At 41.3% G+C, this 19983-nt stretch overlaps 2 protein-coding genes across 2 annotated transcripts in view; both read right to left on the reverse strand.

Moving 5' to 3' along the window:
• Positions 1-4079, reverse strand: part of yap1 (Yes1 associated transcriptional regulator) — a 29759-nt gene extending 25680 nt beyond the window's left edge. The window contains exons 1-2 of the mRNA XM_008289493.1: positions 3304-4079; positions 1902-2137 (exon numbers count right to left, since the gene is read on the reverse strand). Coding sequence (XP_008287715.1) covers positions 1902-2137; positions 3304-3504 — 437 coding nt within the window. The 5' untranslated portion in view covers positions 3505-4079. The remainder of the gene's footprint in view (positions 1-1901; positions 2138-3303) is intronic.
• A 3533-nt stretch (positions 4080-7612) lies between these two features.
• On the reverse strand, positions 7613-17252 carry cep126 (centrosomal protein 126). Its single transcript, XM_008289494.1, has 11 exons — positions 17030-17252; positions 16665-16784; positions 14931-15076; positions 14722-14833; positions 14482-14617; positions 10289-12257; positions 9310-9428; positions 8885-8954; positions 8444-8653; positions 8276-8340; positions 7613-8186 (listed from the first exon to the last, which is right to left on the reverse strand). The coding sequence occupies exons 1-11, from the start codon at positions 17062-17064 to the stop codon at positions 8103-8105; spliced, it is 3066 nt and encodes a 1021-aa protein (XP_008287716.1). The 5' UTR covers positions 17065-17252; the 3' UTR covers positions 7613-8102.
• Positions 17253-19983: the final 2731 nt, after the last annotated feature.

Genomic DNA, 19983 nt, shown 5'->3' on the forward strand with positions numbered 1-19983 from the left:
CGCTGGAACACAAACACTGCTGCATGGTTGTGTAACAGCGATTCCGATGTTTTCCATTCAACATTTTCTGGAGTTTGCATCAAATGAGTTGGAAGTAGAGATCCTCTATTTTTTATCTTCTATGAGAATTAAACCATTTAACCAACCTACACTTTAAGGATTAAGCTCATTTGCACAGAGAAAAGTGGAAACATAGCAAAAACTGAAACCTCAACTTGGGAAAATATCGTCTTCTTTAGTTTATTATGCTTTTTGCAAAATGCTCCGAGCCTTTGCTGTTGTCTTCTAGTTGTATTTTTATAATGGATCTTCTTTTCCCCCCTTATACCAAGGTGGATTTTTAAAAAAAAAAATGATTTAGAGGTTCACACATGAGCTTATATTATTACATTTCAGATTATGGATTTTGTGTGACTCCCGATCTGTAGTCCTGGTTTGGGTTCATAGTAAAACTCTCACTCAAGCTACTCTTGCAAATTAAGTTTTCTAAACAACTCCAATGATCCCCGGAGACTCTTTGAGAATAAGGTTTTCTTTCTCCTACACCCCCCCTCCAGTCTTTTTTTTCTGATTTTAGAAGAGCCTCTTCAAAACGGGCCAGATGTTCTCCAGATGTGCGACCTTAAAACATCTGGTAATGAAAGCTCTTTTTTTTTTTTTTGATGCGAGTAAATTTGAGGCTATCATGTTTGCTCAGACTCCGTGTCAGAGAGTAACATTTCCTAGAAGTGACAACACTGTGCCTTCGAGAGGAGCGAGGATGACTTTCGACGTCACATCTCCTCCAGACCGTGAGCTGCTGGGCATTTCGTAAACTCGGGAACATTTCACAATGAAGAGATTATATTAACATAAATTGTTGACAAAGACGTCACTTTTATGAATAATTCAAATGCTTTTTTCTTCCCCCCTCCCAGAAGTACAGACAATGATGGAACTAGAAGAATAACAAATACATAAGAAAGTAATAAAGAACAAAAACAACCTAAAAAAAAAATGACAGTGAGAAACCTAAGAGCCTCTCTGGTAAACCTTGGAGCTACAATTTGAAGTTTACTTTGAGTCATTACTGGGGAGAAGATCTGTTGGTGAGCAGATGAGTTTTGCAGAACTGTCAAGTCCTTTGCTGTCTGGGGCAGCTACAGTGGTCCATTGTTTCTACTGAAACCTGAGACCAAGAAAAGGAACACTACATACAGCAGCAGTCCCTCAAAAGGCTTCTCTTGTTTGCAAGAGCCACCAAATTTAATAACCTACAATTTAACTATTGCAATTGTCTCCTTCTCTGCACATTGGACACTATTGTGCACTGTAGCAGATTTGGAAATCACTGTCAGCATAAAGTACACTGAACAGAGCTGCAGTGTGGGACACTCATCTTAAGACCACTCTTCTGGTAACTCGGACTTGTCTTAGTCACTACTGGAGGCTAAAACTTTCCATTCTTACCAAAAATTGTCGAGTAAGTCCTTAACCTGGAAGCCTTCAAAAGCTGTGGAGCACTGTTGAACCTTATCAAGCTTCTTGGGGGTAATTTTCATAAGAATACTGTATGTGAATGCTTTGTTTTGAACAGTTCATGACCCCTCTGAATACAGTCATTTGGCTGATCGGACACACGGGAGTGACACATCGACATTATCGTGAGAAATGTTCTGATGACTAACGCGGTTTTGGTAAATTAGGCAACACAAATTTTCAAAACTTGGGATAACATGTTTTGCTAAGATTAGACATCACAGCCAAGCATTTTCCCACTCCTTACATCATCATATTAAATAGTGTAAAAACTATTCCACTGATGACCTTTTTCTGCACCCTTTCAAACCACAAATTTTTAAAAACACATTATTTTAAGCTGCAGTGTTTTATCCAAAGACACTTGTTGCCAGCATACTTACTTGAGGAAGTATCTCTGGCCGGAGGCTGTCTTGGCCATCTCCCACCCTGCGGGCAGGGGCGCGTCATCGGGAATCTCATAAGAAGACTGACGGAGATGTTGTGGAGAGGCACCTGCTGAGGCCATGCCAGACAGGGAGCCTCCAGAAACGGCTCCCAGCTGCAGGGAGGCCGGGGACGAGTGTGCACGGACGTGGTGGGGGGTGAGCACGCCGGCACTCCCGGCATCAGTGCTGGCCTGTTGGGGTTGGAAGAGAGACGGTGTGAATTCAATCCCATAGTCTCTGCTACTTCTATGGTTTCCCTTCAGGAGTTTGTGTGAATATCTTAACTTTAAAAAATAAAGTACAGTTTTCCGATTTCATTACATGCAATATTATTGTGATGATAAAACCATCATGAGTATTTATACAGCAGAATAAACAGTTGTGAATTTTTCATTTTCAACATTAGATATCATACTGTAATAAAGGAATTCTCCAAAAAGGCTTGAAACAGCTAAAGTTTTGGTGATTTTATGGCCTTTTGCACATATTTTACATTAGATTTAACATTTCATTCACTTCTCAGGCATCACTTTGCTTGCACGGTTGTAAGTTGTTGTCTTCGTGTGCATGTGCAGGCATGTTTGGATGTTGTTTAGATCCGGGGAAGGAGATCCGAGGCCTGTGTGGGACAGAGCAAGAGCGCAGACTCGCTGCACCAACCACGCATGCGCACTCATTACAAAACTCCAGAGTACCCACAATTGTTGGAGGGGGGGGACGAAAGGGGTGAGAAGGGAAGGTGGAGGGGAGGGGGTGGAAGGAATATAGGTTAATCAAATTATATTTTTCATTGCAAATCATCTTGATTAGAGAGAAAAACTCTTATTTTGGAGAGTTTTTGCACAAACTGCACATATGTTGCCACCATTCTGTTAGGAGTCATGAACCAGCACAACATTTACACATATGTGCAAGTTCACGTATCCTGTGTGGGTTCAACAAGTTATTTTAAACTTTTTTTCCCCCCCTCCTCAGTATGAATCCAATCAAACTCTTGGAATATTTAGAAGCACTTCCTCATGATTTGTTTGTTTTGGCACTGAAATGTGTTAAGTAGATGGCAAAACAACACTTTAAAGTGCAAATAACCCTTAATAAAGGAGGATGGGCTGATTTATTGGGTGTCAGTACAAATAAATAATAATAATAAAAACATCTCAAGGCACACTGGTGATATCCTAATTTAATTTTGAAATAAAAAAGATGAATAAAAGCGGGTGTAGAAGGTTTAAAGCGGCTTCCAAAGTAGCGCAACTATTAGGTGGCAGTGCGTAATGTAGGCCGGAGCCCCACAGGATGGGCCTCGCTTTAATCGTGATTTCTGAGAAGGGGCAGAGGAGAAACAGGGTGGGCTTACTTGTCTGGAATGGGACTTTGGTTCTGGGGGCTTGAAGAAGGAGTCTGGCAGCTTCCTCATCCTCATGGGCACCGAGGGGGGCACGATGGTGTTTTTCGGGTTCATCACGGCGTTAAAAAGCGCCTCCAGGTCAGTCTCCGAGTCGCCCCGTACATGGACGATCTGGTGTCCGGCAGGAGGGTTGTGCTGGCTCGGATCCATATTCCCACTACAGCCTGCGAACTTTTTCTGTGTCCGAAAATGTTGCGTTCAGAAACTCACACACACGCAACAGAAAAAAAAAATTAACTGGAGCCAATCCCCAACTTTTTTTTTTCTTTTTACGCAGCAGGAAATCTGGAAACCTCGACGACACTCAGCAAAAGTTTTCCAGAGTCATTTCAAAGTTCACCAAGCCGAGTGGTTTACTTTCTTCCACGGTGTGTTAGCTGTCGAAATCTGCAGTGAAACACAGCGTTTTCCTGTTGTTTTCTGCTGGCATACTTGTGAATGTAACAAAGCGCATATCCACTCCACACTGGAATCTATGTTGTCGTTCGGCCCCAACTTTTCCCCCCCAACAAAAAAAGGAAAGAAAAAAAAAAAAACGCAGAGGCAGCCAGCAAATGACGGGAAAAACAAAAGTCCAACTTGTCCAAATTGAATCTGCTGTGAGTTTTTTTTTTCTTTCTAAGGAAAAGTCATAGTTAGAAGTACAAATCTCCGCAGCTCACTTTCTGGAGGAGGAAAAAAAAAAAAGTTTTGCTGCAGTCGGCTCTAAACTTCGGGCAGGACATCAAACTTTATGACTCATGGGATGTCTGCTCCAGAGGCGGAGCTTGGCTTTAATTGGGACAAGAGTCTTTAAAGGTACAGTCGGTGCAGGCCCGGGACCCGGGGCTTTATTTATGTCCATATTTACACCAAAACAAGCACCGAAAATGGATTAAACGCGCACCAAAATACCTCAGGAAGCTTTAAAACCTTTTTATCTCAATTTCCAGTCTCCTGAAAATCTTTATTTTTGCTCATTTAGGCAGCTGATCAATCATCCATACACATTAATTAGATAATCTGGCCAATAATTGTTGCAAATTCAGTATTTAATTCATTGGCAACCACATATTTGCTTAACAGGAAGTTTAACCCTAAACTTTTGCATGCCACTGCACAAAGTTCAATCAGGCATTGGCAGCTTTAAAACAAGATATAAATAAGGCCATAACATGTGAAAAGTAACTGAGGCGGGGTGTGGAAAAGTCACAAGTTTAACATAAAATCGTACCAACACAGTTCCAGTTAATGCGGGAAACAAAACGCTGAATGCAAGAAAAAATAAAGCAAGTACGTGACTTGTAGAGCTTCGATCAAAGCTCATAAAAGTGCACGTGTACGGTGGAAAACTACCAAACAGAAATCTGCCCAAACTAAACTGAAAGTAGCTTCAGTGATTGCTTCATAGTTTTGTTGTTAATATGTGCAAGTTTATGCACGCTGGGTAATTTAGAGGATCATTAAAATGCTGCCATTAAATAGCATTTAGAGCACAGTGCATGTTTTCTCAGCGCACATAGGCGACACATTATGGATGATAAGGCGACATACATTTTCCCAAGGATCCAAACAATAATTCAAAAGCACCTTCTCTCTCTCTCTCTCTCTCTCTCTCTCTCTTTTATTTTTTTTTTTTTACAGTGCTCATGAAAAGTAGACCCATGCAGTTCCCACAATTGTTATGCTAATGAGGCCCCTCTTCCATTGAGAAATCATTTTGTCAAGATCCACCCTCTTTGGATACAGAGGCTGTGTTTCAGCTTTTCCCATACATCCACTGAATGAATGATTATGAAGCCCTATTAAATATCCGCAGACACTGTAAAGGCTCAGATTAAAGCGCTTCCCTCTGCTAGTCACATATACGTGCTCCTACACAGATGCACAAGTTTGTTCATTTTTACCGTTTTTCATTTATATTTCTGCTGCAACTTGTAAAACTTGTGAGATGAGCAGGCCTACAGCAGCATGCAGCAGATTGTAGGCCTTTAATAACACAACTTTATAGTATTTATTTGATTATTTCACCTGTTGCTATGCATGAGTGTAACATGCTGCTCCTGTAGAAATTTAGACTCATCCTGTTATTTCCGATGCACCTATTCAAGGATTAATCCGAGCCAGCTTGAGAACTTTTGAAGGCCCATAAAATGCTTAATGATTGTGCTACAAGCAGCACATATTCCTTTGAATGAATGAAACATTCTGTCCACACATGCTGCCAGTCAAGAAATGTCCATTGTCTGGGTGAAAGTGGTCATTTTCACATCATTGTAACGCACTCAGACACATTAAAGAGATGGACTGCAGTGTCCCAGCAGCCCTGAGGGGACCACCCACTTAGCAGGAGTTTGGTCACTTCTGGTCAACATCTCTCCTGTGCCTCTGAAAGAGTCTCATTCTCACTGAGGCTTGTAGGATATCAGTAGGAACGATTTTTTTTTCCCGGGGCTCTATTTACCGGAATCAATCTCAAGTCCGGAAAGGCAGGGCAGCTGTATCAGTCCACTTTGTTTAAAACGCTCCCGTCTGGTGTTATTATCGGATATAGTGACGCACGGTGTTGCTACAGACAGATGGGCAGATGGGCGCTCGGCTGCCCCCTACAGTGTTCAGTGTGTGCATACAGTCTGTGGGTGCAGAGCCCAATACACAAACTCATGCAGTGTATGTCTGCTCCTCCTTTCCTCTCTGTCTTCTGTTTGCATTGCCTTTAAATGAATCAATCCATATAGAACACAATGGAAATAAGTTATTTTACTCCGTTTTCTAGTTTATGCATAAACCCTGTTTTTCTTTCACCCATTTTCTGTTGAGCCCATGTTTGAATTCTATGCATTTTTGCAATGTGCATATTGTTTTAAGACAAAACTAACTACTGTAAAAGTTAATATATTGCCTTTCCATGCAATAGTTCCAGATCTGACACGCATTCGCTGCATGCTCAATGGGCTGCAACAAAACAAGACAAAATACTCCCGAGATTAAGCTTCAAAACAGACCAAAAGCACAAGCTCCAACTTGCGTCTGTGGAAATCTCTCCCCCCTATTTTCAGCACTCTTGCCCTTTCTTGTTGAGTTTCTGGGTGTTGTGCCGGTTACGGCTTAAATGTCATTACGCTCACTATTGTGTTGTATAATGATGCTGAGCATTGATGGTAGCAGGCCAAAGGCAACAGATTTCAGGGCAAACCTGCAGTGGAGTATTATGAGCCAGTCAATGCTGTTTAAAGATCTGCACAGAGCAAAACATGCTGTAGTGTTGTATTTATCTGTGTGTGTACAGATGCTGAAAATGAAAAGGATGCTATGAAAGTCACTTGGTGTAAACAAAGTTGATGAGGAGGTTTGGTCATTTGGTTAAAGCAGTTAGATCTACTAGACAAACACTATTTAACATATGCAGATAAAGTGTTTCTCTCTAATCACCTCATGTCCACTAGTTAAAGGTAGCACTGATGTCTCAAATAACCACAACAGAGAAGAAAACCTCCCGGCACACAACTTGTCAAAGCTGCTGCAGGCATCGTCATACACCAAAGCTGAACATATTCTCCGTCTTTGTGTCAGTTTTGGTGTAAGATAACAAGGAGGTGATGCATGGCTCTACGTGGCACCGCCGTCCTGTCACATCATTGTTTATAGCTTCTTGTTGAAGCAGTCGAGAAACCTGCAGTTAAACCAGAAAGAAAAAAAAGTTTCATCACTGTTCAAATGAGCTTGGGCTTCCTCCATCTTTTGGAGCAAGTCCTAGCAGGCCGGCCGAGGGGCAAAACCAGACACGCCGGTGAAGGAGGGGCGACTGAACTCACATCAATAATCCCTACGGCTTTTTTCCCCCCTCATGCACCTATTGTTTGGCAAAGAAGAGAGAGAAGCTTTTAATTAATAACACATAAAACTGCATTTGCTGACAGTAAAATTAAATAAATACTGCCTTTTGTCAATTGATGCTGCTGTAATTTCAGGGTATTATTAATTGAACCAGGACTTAAAGCAAAAGTAAAGTTCAGGTTAGATGCAATCGCAACAAAAGACTCTGGAAGCCCTCTGGCAGAGACTCAGCTTGCCGAGCCAGTAGGTTGAGTCTCGAAGACATAATCATGTGTTCTACTGCCCTGAAAGAAAGACAAACACACCTTCAGCGTTGCAACACTTCTCTTTGGAAACCATTTCCGAGCCTCATTGACTGTACCGTGCAGGGCTGACAAAAAAAATGACAATACTGACGAACACAGTGAACCCAGTCAGTTTATCAGTGTGTTGACAACAAGCTTTATTCAGTCCAATATGATCACAAAACAGTGTTATTAAATTATAGCTTTACTTAATAAATTAAAACCAGAATAGGGCAGCCTTGAAAAATACATATTAATCAACAGTTTGTGTATTTTGCAGTCAGTGCTGGTCATGTGTCAATTGTGAGACGGATATAAGTGCGTTTGTAAAATCAAAACATATTGAAGCCAGTGTTGCTCTCATAGGCACTTAGAGTTTGATTGCCTGATGGCTTAACAACAATTAAATAAATTCTTTGTGGCAATATGTCCAAACAGAAGGTGAAAATACAAAACTGACTCAACATTCAGTTTGGTTGAATTCTGCATTTGTTTTTTTTGTCCCTGCTTATCCTTTAGATCTCTAAGTTGTAGGCACATTTTGTTAAAATGCATTTTGCTGGGTAATAAAGTGCTTTGTTGAACAGTACGTTGCAGGACAGTATGCATTGGGATCAGTGGAAACTACACAACCACACGAGCTTTACGTCAGAATTTCTTCTGGTATCGAGAGCGGCTGTTGGCTGACGATGCACGGCGCTTGTAATGGCTTATGACTCTCGCTTCTCTTGTCTGAAAACAGAAGCAGAAAGTAAGGAATGAAAGATTTCCAAAAACACCTTTTGTGTTAAGGAAAGCAAAAACCTCTTAGGAATACTTACATAGGGTGCATCGATAAGCACAAGACCGTGCGTGCCAGCATTACCCCCAACGTGTTCCTGTACACCTACAAACAATGAGAAGGAGTGGTGATCCTGCATTGAAATTACGTAACAAATAGCACAATTCAATTAGTCACTTTTTGCAAACGGTCTTTGCAGAGTGCTCACAGTGCAGCTGGTGGTTGAGTCTGTCCAGAGAAAGGAGGATTTTCTTCTCCTCCAAGGAAATGGTGGTGAGCCCCTGCTGTTGGCTGTGCTGCTGCACTGTTCCAGACCTCTGTGTTTGGGCTGTCTCCATGGCAGCCGCGATATCCCTGTCTTCCAGCAGGCCTTCAGCGTGCGCTTCAGCCAGGTGTAACTGGGCTGCACTCTCAAAACCTGAGAGAACATGCAAAATTACATTGAAGGCATGCACTCTCACCTGTTGGCGCGTTCATTTTGGAGTTCTATATAATGCGTAGCACAGCTGTTCTGAGCTACTTCTACATTCCTGTGGTTCAGCTATACATTATGTAATATATATATATATATATATATATATATACAGGGAAGAAATTCAAGGTTTGTTTTAATGATGGCTAAAATCTAAACACAGATTGTGCGCAATACCTTCGTTTGGAAAGGCCGTGTTGTGAGTAATTGAAAACGGTCTGACCAGCTCTGCAGTCTGTTTTGTTTGCTGCACAAAGCAAAACAAACAGTTAAAACCATTTTACATTGACCTTACATAATATTAATGCAGCCTATAGCACACTGCTGAAATGCCAGGTGACAGGCATGACGCACGGCAACAGAGCAACTTGCAAAAAAAAAAGAAAATCGTTTGGAAAAAACTGCCAACTCAAGTCCATCCAGAATGTCTTGTCTTGAGAGCACAACCTGCCAAATCTAATCAGCTCAACCAACACTATGGGCAGCACGGAGCCGAGCGTCAAACCGATTCTACAAGTTTAAACACACCCATTTACTATTCTTTAGAAGCTGTTACTTATTCTTCCTTCCCACAGGGCAACCGCACGACTACAAGCAGGTACCTGAGAGCTGTGAAGAAGTCTTCTGTTCCCCGAGCCAGCAGGCTGTCGGCTCTGCTCAACGCAGTGTTTCCGTAAAACTTGCCCACTCTCCGGGGCATGTCTTCTCAGTAAGGTTTTTGCTGAAAGAAGATGCATTCACTGCAATTGTAACTAACGCAAAAGTGAGACAGCACACAGATGAGACACCACCTCAGATAATTGCAGGGTGATTGTTATTGCTGTTCTGCGTCTTGTTAGCAAAGCAAAATTGATTGTTTGGCCGATATTGTGCAGCTACACCTGGATCTGTTCACCCACGTTGTTTTAAACAGTAATGAGAGAATATATGCAGCTGCACTAATGAAGCAATTACATCCTTTAGGATTCTTTGATGTAATGGAAAACAGGGGTTTAGTTTGATGTCTTCAGTAGAAAGAGCTGATGATTGGTGGCAATATGGGAGACAACAGACCATTATGAAGCAGTGATTCTTAAAGGTAAACTAAGTCTGCTCTTCCAGATGTTGTTATCTCAAGATTATGCTGTCCTTTAAATATTAAAACACGAGTTACCTGATCTATATGTCAGTCAGTCTATGGGTCGGTTTAAGTACATTAGAAACATGTAAGCAGCGGTTAGCACTATATAAATAGTTAACACCTGCAGATCTTATTCAGCTCATACAATACACTACAAACAGCATTCAGGTAATTCACTGCATGTTTCCATTAGTGTGACTGTATGTGAAGACAATTACAGGTAAACTAACAGGCTCAAATAATACCTGAGACTGTTTTTGTGTTAAAAAATAAGGCATAAAAAAGCAACCCTATGCAGTACTGTTCTGGTTTTCACATTGTTAAATAAATAAAGTTTGATAGCAAAAGGTGAGAGACAGATAAGCCTGAGAGAAACTTCCTGTTAATCTAAATGACATCTCTGCAGGCCTACGACCAAGCCTTAAGCTGTGTGAGGTGCCGTCAGCCAAACTATACGTTACCATCCTTGGTGGTTAAGGCACTGCGGACACCGTGCCAGAGCTGTGAAATCTCCTCATCTGTCGGGGTGCAATCTAAACAGATGCTTTTTTCATTGTACGTCATCCCTCTTCTTCTGCTGTAGCCGTGAGTTTCCTGGTGACCTGAGTTGGACGCGCTCTTTGCGTTGACCTCTGAGAAGGGGCAAGTGTACGAGGGTGGCAGAGGTGTGTACATAACAGCGCTATCTGTTGTGATTACATGATGTGCGTTAGGCGAGAAGAAGCCCTCAGAGTTGCTCTTGTGCAGGGCTTGCTCTACGGCCAGGGCCTGTTTATAGTTGACGCCGGCCAGATCCAGGCCATATGGAGTCTTGGTGATGTACGCCGTCTTGTCTTCCACTGATTCTATCCGAGGAGGTGGGCGGGGCGCCATAATCTTCCCTTGGGTTTTGGCAATCTGACTCACCTCAGTGGCAGATTGAGGTCGTATGACAGTGCCCTTTCTTGTTCTTGAGGAAACAGGACCCGCTCCGGCTCTGGCAGAGCGCTCTCTCCGAGGGACCTTGGGGCCACCGGTCCTGGTGCTGCTCCGCGGCACCTTGACCTCATCTGCTCGTTGCTGGGGCACGCTGACATGAACCCCAACATCTGCCCATGCTTCTTTTGTAAAGTGATAACCCGTGGAGGCTGCAGGGGTCATGCTGGGTCCTGGCTTGGGAGTCCCTGAGACTGCAGCGTGACTTAGCTGGTGGTCCTCGGAGTTGTTTTTGGATTGAGAAAGACTGGAAGACTTCATCTGTTTCATTACATTCTGTTCTTTGGCCTCTTTTTCCACATGCACCTCGTCAAACCAGCGAAGTTTCTTTTTGACAGCGCCGCCGCTGCCTGCCACATCCTTAGTTTTTGCCCTCGTTAACTCAACACTATCTCTGATTGATAAAGCTACTTCTTTTGCAAAAATCAAACGTCCTGAGCCGTACACACACGTAGCATTTCCCGACACGTATTTCGACTGCTTTTTAAGGATTCCTTTAATAAATCTGACTTCACATACTGAATGAGATGACGCTATTGGAACAGGCAGTTTGGGTAATTCTTCCTCAGGACATTCAAGACACTTAGGTGTGTCTGACTGAATATTAGACGGGCATACGTGTTGCAGCACTGCTGTATTTACGGACTTCTCGGTTTTGGGCTCTGAGTTTGAAATCTTATTGAGATTGTTAATGATTGCATAGGGTTCTTTCTGGGGTGACAGATGGTGGTTTTCTTTTCCTGTTTGCTGAAAAGTTCCTTCTTTCGACAAATTATCTGTTGTTTTATCGTTTAAGAAAATACCTGGCTTTGGGCAAGCCCCAAACAAAACGTCTTTGCTGTTGCCATTTTTGGCAGGCAAAGGAATTTCTGTAGCTGATGGATATTTTAATTGTCTGTCATCGTGGATTCTCTGCTGTCTGAGATCTAACAGAGCCTCTTGTTTAGGATATGAAGACTCTGTGTTGCCAAGAGCAACTCTATTTGTAACGGCGGTGTTGTCGCTGGGACTGTTTTGTGTGGAGTTCACCTCAAAGTGCTCTGGATCGCCACTGATAATTTCACAAAGAGTCAATAAGTTGCTGTTGTGCAAAGCGGGCTGGGTCTCTGTTTTTGTCGTTTGCTCGACGGACGTGAAACCCCAAGAAGCTTTAGAAATGTGAATCTTATCATTGGGCCATTCAGAGTCCACTTGCTTTTTCTGCTTCGGTTCGTGCAGCTTTCCTGATTGGACTAAGCTATCACCAAGAAGCATCATCGCTGAAAAAGAAGTCAAGTCTGACGCTGGGCACAAATCCTGCTGGTTTCTCACGTCAGGGTGGGCCTTCTGTGAGTCAAGCAAGAACGACGAATAGGAACTCTGTAGATCTTTTGCACTGTGGTTGGGGTCCTCATTCTCCAAACTGTCCTTACTTGAAAGGCTCTCAGAGTTACAGCAGTCAGACAGGTGGCTGTTCTGAAACATGGAAGCAAAAAACAATGTATAGTTTACAGTTGTCTAAATACGTAGGCATGGAACACAGATCTAAAGTGAGAAAGAAATACAAAGTGGTCTGCTCAACTCTCCTAAAGTTCTTCTCTGGTGATGCTGGTGAGGTACATCTTAAATTCAAGGCTGAGATTACATTTCTCATTTTTCCTCACCACCAATCTCACAGAGTAAAAATAGTTTTGCAGGTTTCAGGAATTATTTGTCAGTGTTGACAGGAACTTTTTGTGTTTTATGGCTCTTGCATTTCAATCCAAGTCCAATGCAATCTTTTCTTTTTTTTTATTGATGGTGAGCATGGGCTGCAAGGTGTCTCAGTGGTTAGCACCGTTGTCTCACAGCAAGAAGGTCACCGGTGAGGACACCCGGGATCTTTCTGCGTGGAGTTTGTATGTTCTCCCCGTGCAGCGTGGGTTCTCTCCAGGTTCCTCCCACAAGGTCCAAAAACATGTTGGTGATTCTAAATTGTCTATAGGTGTGAATATAAGTGTGCTTGGTTGTCTGTCTCTAAGTGTAGCCCTGTGATAGACTGGTGACCTGTCCAGTAGTGAGGATTAAGCGGGGTATAGATAATGGATGGATGGTGAGCAAAGGTAAACTATGGAATATTTAGGCAACATTATAGTACCTAAAATATAAAAGCAATGAAGTGATTATGTAAGGGTTTTGTACGACCAGTCTTTAGACTCTGATCTGCTTTTCTCCACGACATCCCACTTCACTTCCTTGTGTCAGTTTAACCAGGTGTAAAGGGTGCACTTTACGCAATCATTTATTGTCTGGACTGTAAAATATCTGAGGTGCAAATGCTCCTCTTACTAACATAACAAGCAACTCATAGTCAATGATAAGGATGCACACATGCTTACAGTCAGCAGCACGTATCTGTGAACAAGTTTTGGTGAGAATTTCTTTGTTCTAGAAATCGTGCTGAATCAGTATGTTTGTAAGGAAGTCGGGTGTGAGTGGATTGTTACACTTCCAATAAGAAATGAGATATTTCATGAAGACATCAATACTTTTTTGCAAGTTTAGAGATTTGTTAAAACAGCTATCAGATCAAATTAATAGCAAATTATCTGTTATATAAAACAAATATTACAAAGACTTTAGAGTGACAAATGTCACTAGAGGGTGCTGTAGCTCACAGCAGCAAACTGAGGTGTTACTGGAGCAGGAGTGGGTTCATGTCACACTGCTGCCACCTAGGGTCATTTTGTTGAGAATGAGATGGATGTATCTGAACTGCTCAGCATCATAATTTAAGACAAATCACAAATTCACTCACTGAATCTTTCTATCAACATATTTTAATCCTGTTTTTTTAGATTTGTAATTCACATATTGAAGTGTGGTCTGAATCAGAATATCGTTCTGTGGTGAGAATGCGTGGCGTAATTTCACATCTTTTTATCAAAATGTGAAGAAAATTTAAAAAAAACAAGATGGACAGAGTGTTATTTAAATGTTAGGTATGGAGGGATATGACAATGATTTATTTACGCAGAAATACTGTTAGCTGAAACCAAGACAGCTGGTTTATGCAACGCTCTGCATCATTTACACGACTGACATTTGTCCCCATAATTTTAAAGTTTTGATTAGCTGGTCAGAGCAAAAGAAGAATCCCTTATTACAGATTGTATTTCAAATAGTACAAATATATGGAAAGCTAATCAAGTCAGAAACAAGAGAGTAATTACTGTGACAGGCTGCAGACTGACAGACACAACTGGATGAACACAACAATTATGCTTGCTTGAAATTTGAAACGACAGAAAATGAAGTGTCAGGCCAGGACTTTGTTTCATCCACTCCCTCAGGCTGCTTTCTCATTTACTTTAGCTCTAATAAACTCATGTTAAGATAGGAACTGGCAGGCCTCTGCTTCCTGGAAAACTCTGCTCTCGTCCTTAGCAGCTTTTGGACAATTTCTATGTTTTCAAACTTTGTAAAGATGGTATCAAATACATAACATCAGCAATAATAAAGGGCTGATTGATACATTAGACGGTCTTTTAGACAACTGTCGGTACACTGACAGACAGAATTAGTGCATTCTATGTTTGTGAGAGAGACAAAACAGCAATGCAACTAAGGATAATTAACATTTTAAATAACAATTCAAGTAAAACAATACCCCCTGACCAAGTTCTGTTTCTTGCACATTGCAGTGAAATAATAAAAATACCTGTGGACTGTGATCTTGATGCTTCTCTGCTCTGCTCTGTTCCTGAAGCAGTTTCGTGTAGGCCTCCACAGCAGAAAGTGCCTGGCGGTGGGAGGATTTAGACGCTGTGGGAGGCTTAGGAGAGGGCGTGCAGCTTCTTGAGGAGAGAGCAGAAAAATACAAACAACATGTGCGACTCCTCCAGCCAGTATAAAAAGCTACACCAAACTTATATAATTGTTAATCTGTCTTTTTTTTTACCTGCTAATGTTAGTGTTGCTGGACAAGAAAGAGGACTGCCGGGTGTACGAACTCAAGGCGTCTTGAATTTGATTGAGTGCATCTTCAATATTTGTGACGTTTCTTCTAAAAGCTATCACACCATGAAGAAGAACAGACAAGCAGGAAAGTGTCAGGACTGTTTGTAGGTTGTTTTTTTTCAGTTCTAAGCAGTAATATGCTTTACTAACATTGTCTCCGTCTCTGAGAAGGAGGTAGATGGGCTCTTTGGAAACGCTCAGTTGCATCCTGAACTTGCTGTCTGCGCTGCTGGAGGATGTTCTCCCTCAGCCGTTGCTCCTGCATGTCCCACTGCTTCCGTCTTTCATCCAAAGCCCTGAGACATGAAAAAGAGTAGAGCATGAACCTTGGGCACATTTTATCTGATTAAATCTCGTCCGGCCGTGTTTTTGATACAGAAACCTGAGTCCATTCCTCGAGATATGTTTTCAACATAGTCATTAATAAATTAAAGCCACCAGTCACTTCTGGGTTCACTAAGAAAGACAGTAATGACACCAACAAAGTCAATGAAGTTCGTTATTATTGGGTTTTTTGGGTGATAAATGTTAATCAATATCAAAATGCAAAGCTAAACAGTGTTGAGAACCAGAACACATCAGTAGCTCAGGCTTCAGGTGACACATTTCTGTTCTGCTAAAAAAATAAACAGAATCAATATTACCTTATATGCATATATGCATTATCTGTTATTGTTATTTATAAATACATCTAACAGGAGCTGCAACGTAGAAACTCTGTATTACATCTGAGACCAAACAGGCAAATACAATCATGCATAAAGAAGTTGTGGTTCAGACTTTAAATCTTGCATTTCTTCTCACTATTTAGATATTGTAAAAAAATAAAAATCAAAAGTGTTTCTGTCTGTACTATGGCAGCACTTTGCTTACCAGCATGGAAGTGGAGATATAGATTTGTAAACCCTGATTTTACAGAATGTTAACATAAAATGGATTGGCTTATCCACCACCTTTTTAAAAAAAAAAAAACGTTTTGTTTTCTCCTTAAATAGACGTCTTCCTAAGCCACATTACATTTAGGAAATAATGACCACCTCTCCAGGTAAAACACAAATCTGGCTCTAATATTACACACCTGACCTCACAGCTACAGCTTTTCTTGCATTAGCCTTTCCAAGCTCTGGGTTTAAAAACACGACCTCTCGCTTTTAGCCTCTGCTGATAACTATGGAAACACACATTTAGAAGGGTATTAATATCTGCACGGGGATGAACCTGGCAGCTTTAGCCATCGGAGAAGTGACCCTTCAGTCACCGCTCTGGGCCGGCGGATCTATTTTCAGGTCTAGACAGCAAAATCCTGTCAACGCCATCCATCCCTGAAAGGTGCTAAGCCCAGGACAGAACCCTGAGCTGTCAGTCCAGGAGGTGTACACCAGCAAAAACAACATCCACTTCCAAGAAACGTGGAAGATGCTGCTTATCTGTTGCGAATAAACAATGGACGGACAGGTTGGGGTTGCAGAAATAAGAAAGGAAGACATTTTACCTACCATTCTTCATGTGCAATGTTGTATTATATGTGCAATATTTCACTTTCATGCACGACGGGTCAATGCAATGTGCAATATTTCATTTTTCATTTGCAAGATGTGAAATTTCACCTGTAATATTTCATGGTCATGTCTGATTGGTACTTCAGAATCGTTGCCAGCATTACGTCTGACTTCTCTGTTCTGTCTTATGTTAGCATACTTATTGTATTTACAGTGATGCATCATATATCTTACTGTTTTCCTACTAGGCACTGCAGTTACTTTGTTTTCTGAGCAACACCTTGCAAAAGAATTTCCTCTGGGGGTTATTAAAGTTTTGATCTTATCTTGTCTTATTCCTGTAAGTAGTACAATAAAACCAGTGCATAATTCTTGGAAAGCTGACCTCCTGCGTCGGTTGGTTTCCAGGGAAAATTTGCGAGCTCGGGCTTTGCATAACTTCTGCTCTTCAGCCAAAAGTTGTCTCTCCTTTTCAAGGCCTCCATCATCTCCCAACCTCGAATTTCTGGAGGTAAACAGCTAAAGAGAGCTTTTAAATGGAAGTCAGTGGATATATGTCACCTAAATGTAACTTTCCACTCAAGTTAATGAAAGGTTGAGTTCTCATGAATTATACAGCCTGATTAAATAATACTAGGGTTTCTGTCATGAGGGATTTCCATCTCAACCTTATCAACATTGGTGTAGCACAGTTGTAGAAACACATTTTACGACTTTAAAAGACCAATAACTAAAACACGTGAAGGATACAGCTGGTAGAAGATGTTGTCCTGAAGACTTTGCATCCTCCCAGGCTGTGGTTGCTCGCAGACATACAGGTTGAGCTCCGAGCAAAGCTGCTAGCTGCTAACTTGTCCTCTTTAGCTAGCGGCGCTAAAGTCAACTCATTCAGCCGTTTTCAGGGCGAAGACAAGCCGGCAAAGGAAATGTTCGACACGACATCGCAGCAGCTTCTCCCCAACAGCTTCTTTAAGTCGTTTAAAAGCATAAGAAAAAGTCTCCGAATAAAGTTGCTCCGTGTAGCCGCCTCAGTCTGTGTACAGTCCGTCCATGATAGCAACCGAGGACGCAGTTCCTTGACAACCGGGGAGAGGCGGTTGTTCCCGCCGCGTCCGGCAGAGGGCGCCGCGCTCAATGGGATAACGCCGTGCTCCCTTCAGGGACAGCTGGGAGTGTCGTAATATATGCATTCTTAAACAAAGTGTACATGAAAAACATGTTGAAAACAAACACCTAACTAAACTGAAGCGAAAATGAAAGCAAATTACGTGTTGAAGAAGCTCTAAAGAACAAGGAGCAGATACGACGAGTAATATAATTAACTCGAGACCATGTATGATACAGTTTAATTTTGCAATTAAGGTAAAGTTCAGAAAAAGGTTGCGTATTTGAAAGCACCTCAACAATAAACAGTTCACAGTTAGACTCTGAGGCAGTTGAGAATCAAAGTCATGAAAAATGCATTAATTTTAACATTTTGTATGGCGAACTTGATTTATGGAGTTTAAAGGGGTCTTTTAAAATGACATGCAATGAGATAAAATATGTTCTAAATATAATATTCAATTTACATACTTAATTAAAGTTTAAAAAAAATAATAGAAAGATTTAAATTAAATATTGAAGACACACCTTAAACCTATTTCCAAGCATCTGCCTCGTGCATATAATGAATTTCCATAGACTGTACTGAGGACTGTCTACATCTTCATTTTCAACAGTTTGGATCCTGATCATAGTTTGTTTTTCCATAGCTGACACACAAAATCTAAGGATGCATTTGTATCCTGATGGAACAGTGCGTTAAGAGGATTTGGAAAAATGTGCTTTTTCCCTGATTGTTTATGATGTCATATGGACAGGATGCTGCTGCATAATCTGTCTTCACTGTGTTATACCATATAGTGGTGGGGCTATTGCTTGCAGCCTGCACTCTCATAATTACAAATTGTTTGCAAGAACCTTCTGTCCTCATTTATGCCACAACCAATAAAGGATTTAAACACAGCTTTGCTTCAATGTGTTGCTTTTTTATCTTATCAGCACAGTTGTAAATTAAGGAAATGAAACACAATCCTCGTACGAGGAGATAAATGTATATAACGTGTTATAAAACAAACACTAAAGTCTGTAAGGAAACCGCCCAGTGGGCGTGCAAAGGCAGCGCTGTCAGCAACAAGATCCAAGGTGGGACTCTAGTGGGTCTGGCAGGTGGTTCAGAGGCTGACGTGAGGAGGGTGTACATGAGGTGCAGATGGTCGCGTTTGGACTTTATAAAGTAAACGTGAAGTCATTTGAAGGATCAATCTTTTCTGAGGTGAGTGTACCATCTTCTTAGATTTTAATATGTTTGTAAAGCATGAAATGTGTTGTAGATAATACAGTTCTGTGCCTGATTTCCAGAAAAGTATTAATGCTTGAAATTGTTTGAGAAAAATGCAAGTCCATGAGATTCATAAAAGTTCCATATGTGAGATTGATACACTTGATCTGATCCTGCCCTTTTTTAAAAATCAGCTTGCCTCTCATTGCCTCATGCACTGATGTTTTATTCTTTTTTTTAGTCATTCTAAATGTTAATACTACATGCACAGAGCGTATTTGCAGAAGACATAAAGGGTTACATACACGGCATCATTAATGTGGTAATATTATTTCCGGTTTATCATGCCACATAGCATATTTTCTTTCCTTCTGCAACTAGTCACTGACCCACCACCTTCTCTGAGCTGCATCCCAGCTGCCTGTCAGGATGCACAAGTGCAACATAACAAAAATAACAAGGCATTCTCAGAAACCCAGGCAGGTAAACCTCATGGAGCAACCAGCTATGCCAGTTCAAGGACAATAAATCTTAGCAAATGTTGCCTTTCTATGTCATACTCGTGGTTTCATTTCAGTGAGGGATTTTCTCACCTTCCCCAGCTGAACTGCAGGACACCATTCTTAATTTAGTAGTCTCTGCTAACATTGACTAGATGCCAAAAATGAATCATTTGGCACTGCTCAAATTCAGTATACTGCTTTCGCTCATTATATTGCTTAGTGATGTAAAATCATGTTTGCTGTAATTATGACTGAATGAAGGGGTGTTGTCATCATCTTTTATCATCTGCCCCGAAGCAATTAGCTCCAGAGGTAACCATGTTATTCCAATTTAATTATAGGGCATAAAGTTGATTTACTCGTTTGGCCAAGACAGAAGATGTAATTAATATTAAAAATAGTCACTGGTGTAAGGTAGTACTTAGTAGATCTTAGTCGAAAGTATGTGAACGCCACATTCACAAAGTTTTCTATGATTTACCAGTGGCACGGTGTATAATAGTACACATGGCATCTTTGCTCAGTAGTTCAGAAATGTAAAATAAATGTGGTCGGCTATCAGGCAGAGGCTGAGTGGACGGACAGTGTGATGCCATGAAATGAAGGAGAGCAGATGATGACACTGTGGGTGGTGTCACACATGTAGTGTGAGTTATAATTCAGCTGAGACCAACTGTGCATTGCACTTTGTTGTCAGTTCACTGCTTGTGTCACTGCTGTCTCATTCCCAAAGAAAAATAGAAGGAGTTGGTATAATAAATAAACAGACAGACTAATTATTGTATCTGCTTAGCAAGAATTTAGCAGTAAATCCTTCTTACCCTGAAATGGGAGTGGCTTTATTTTTTAGCGTAACAGGAATAGCCTTACAAAGTTAC

This window comes from Stegastes partitus, unplaced genomic scaffold, assembly GCF_000690725.1.
Source record: "Stegastes partitus isolate 25-593 unplaced genomic scaffold, Stegastes_partitus-1.0.2 Scaffold619, whole genome shotgun sequence".
In the NCBI taxonomy this organism is placed as follows: Eukaryota; Metazoa; Chordata; class Actinopteri; family Pomacentridae; genus Stegastes; species Stegastes partitus.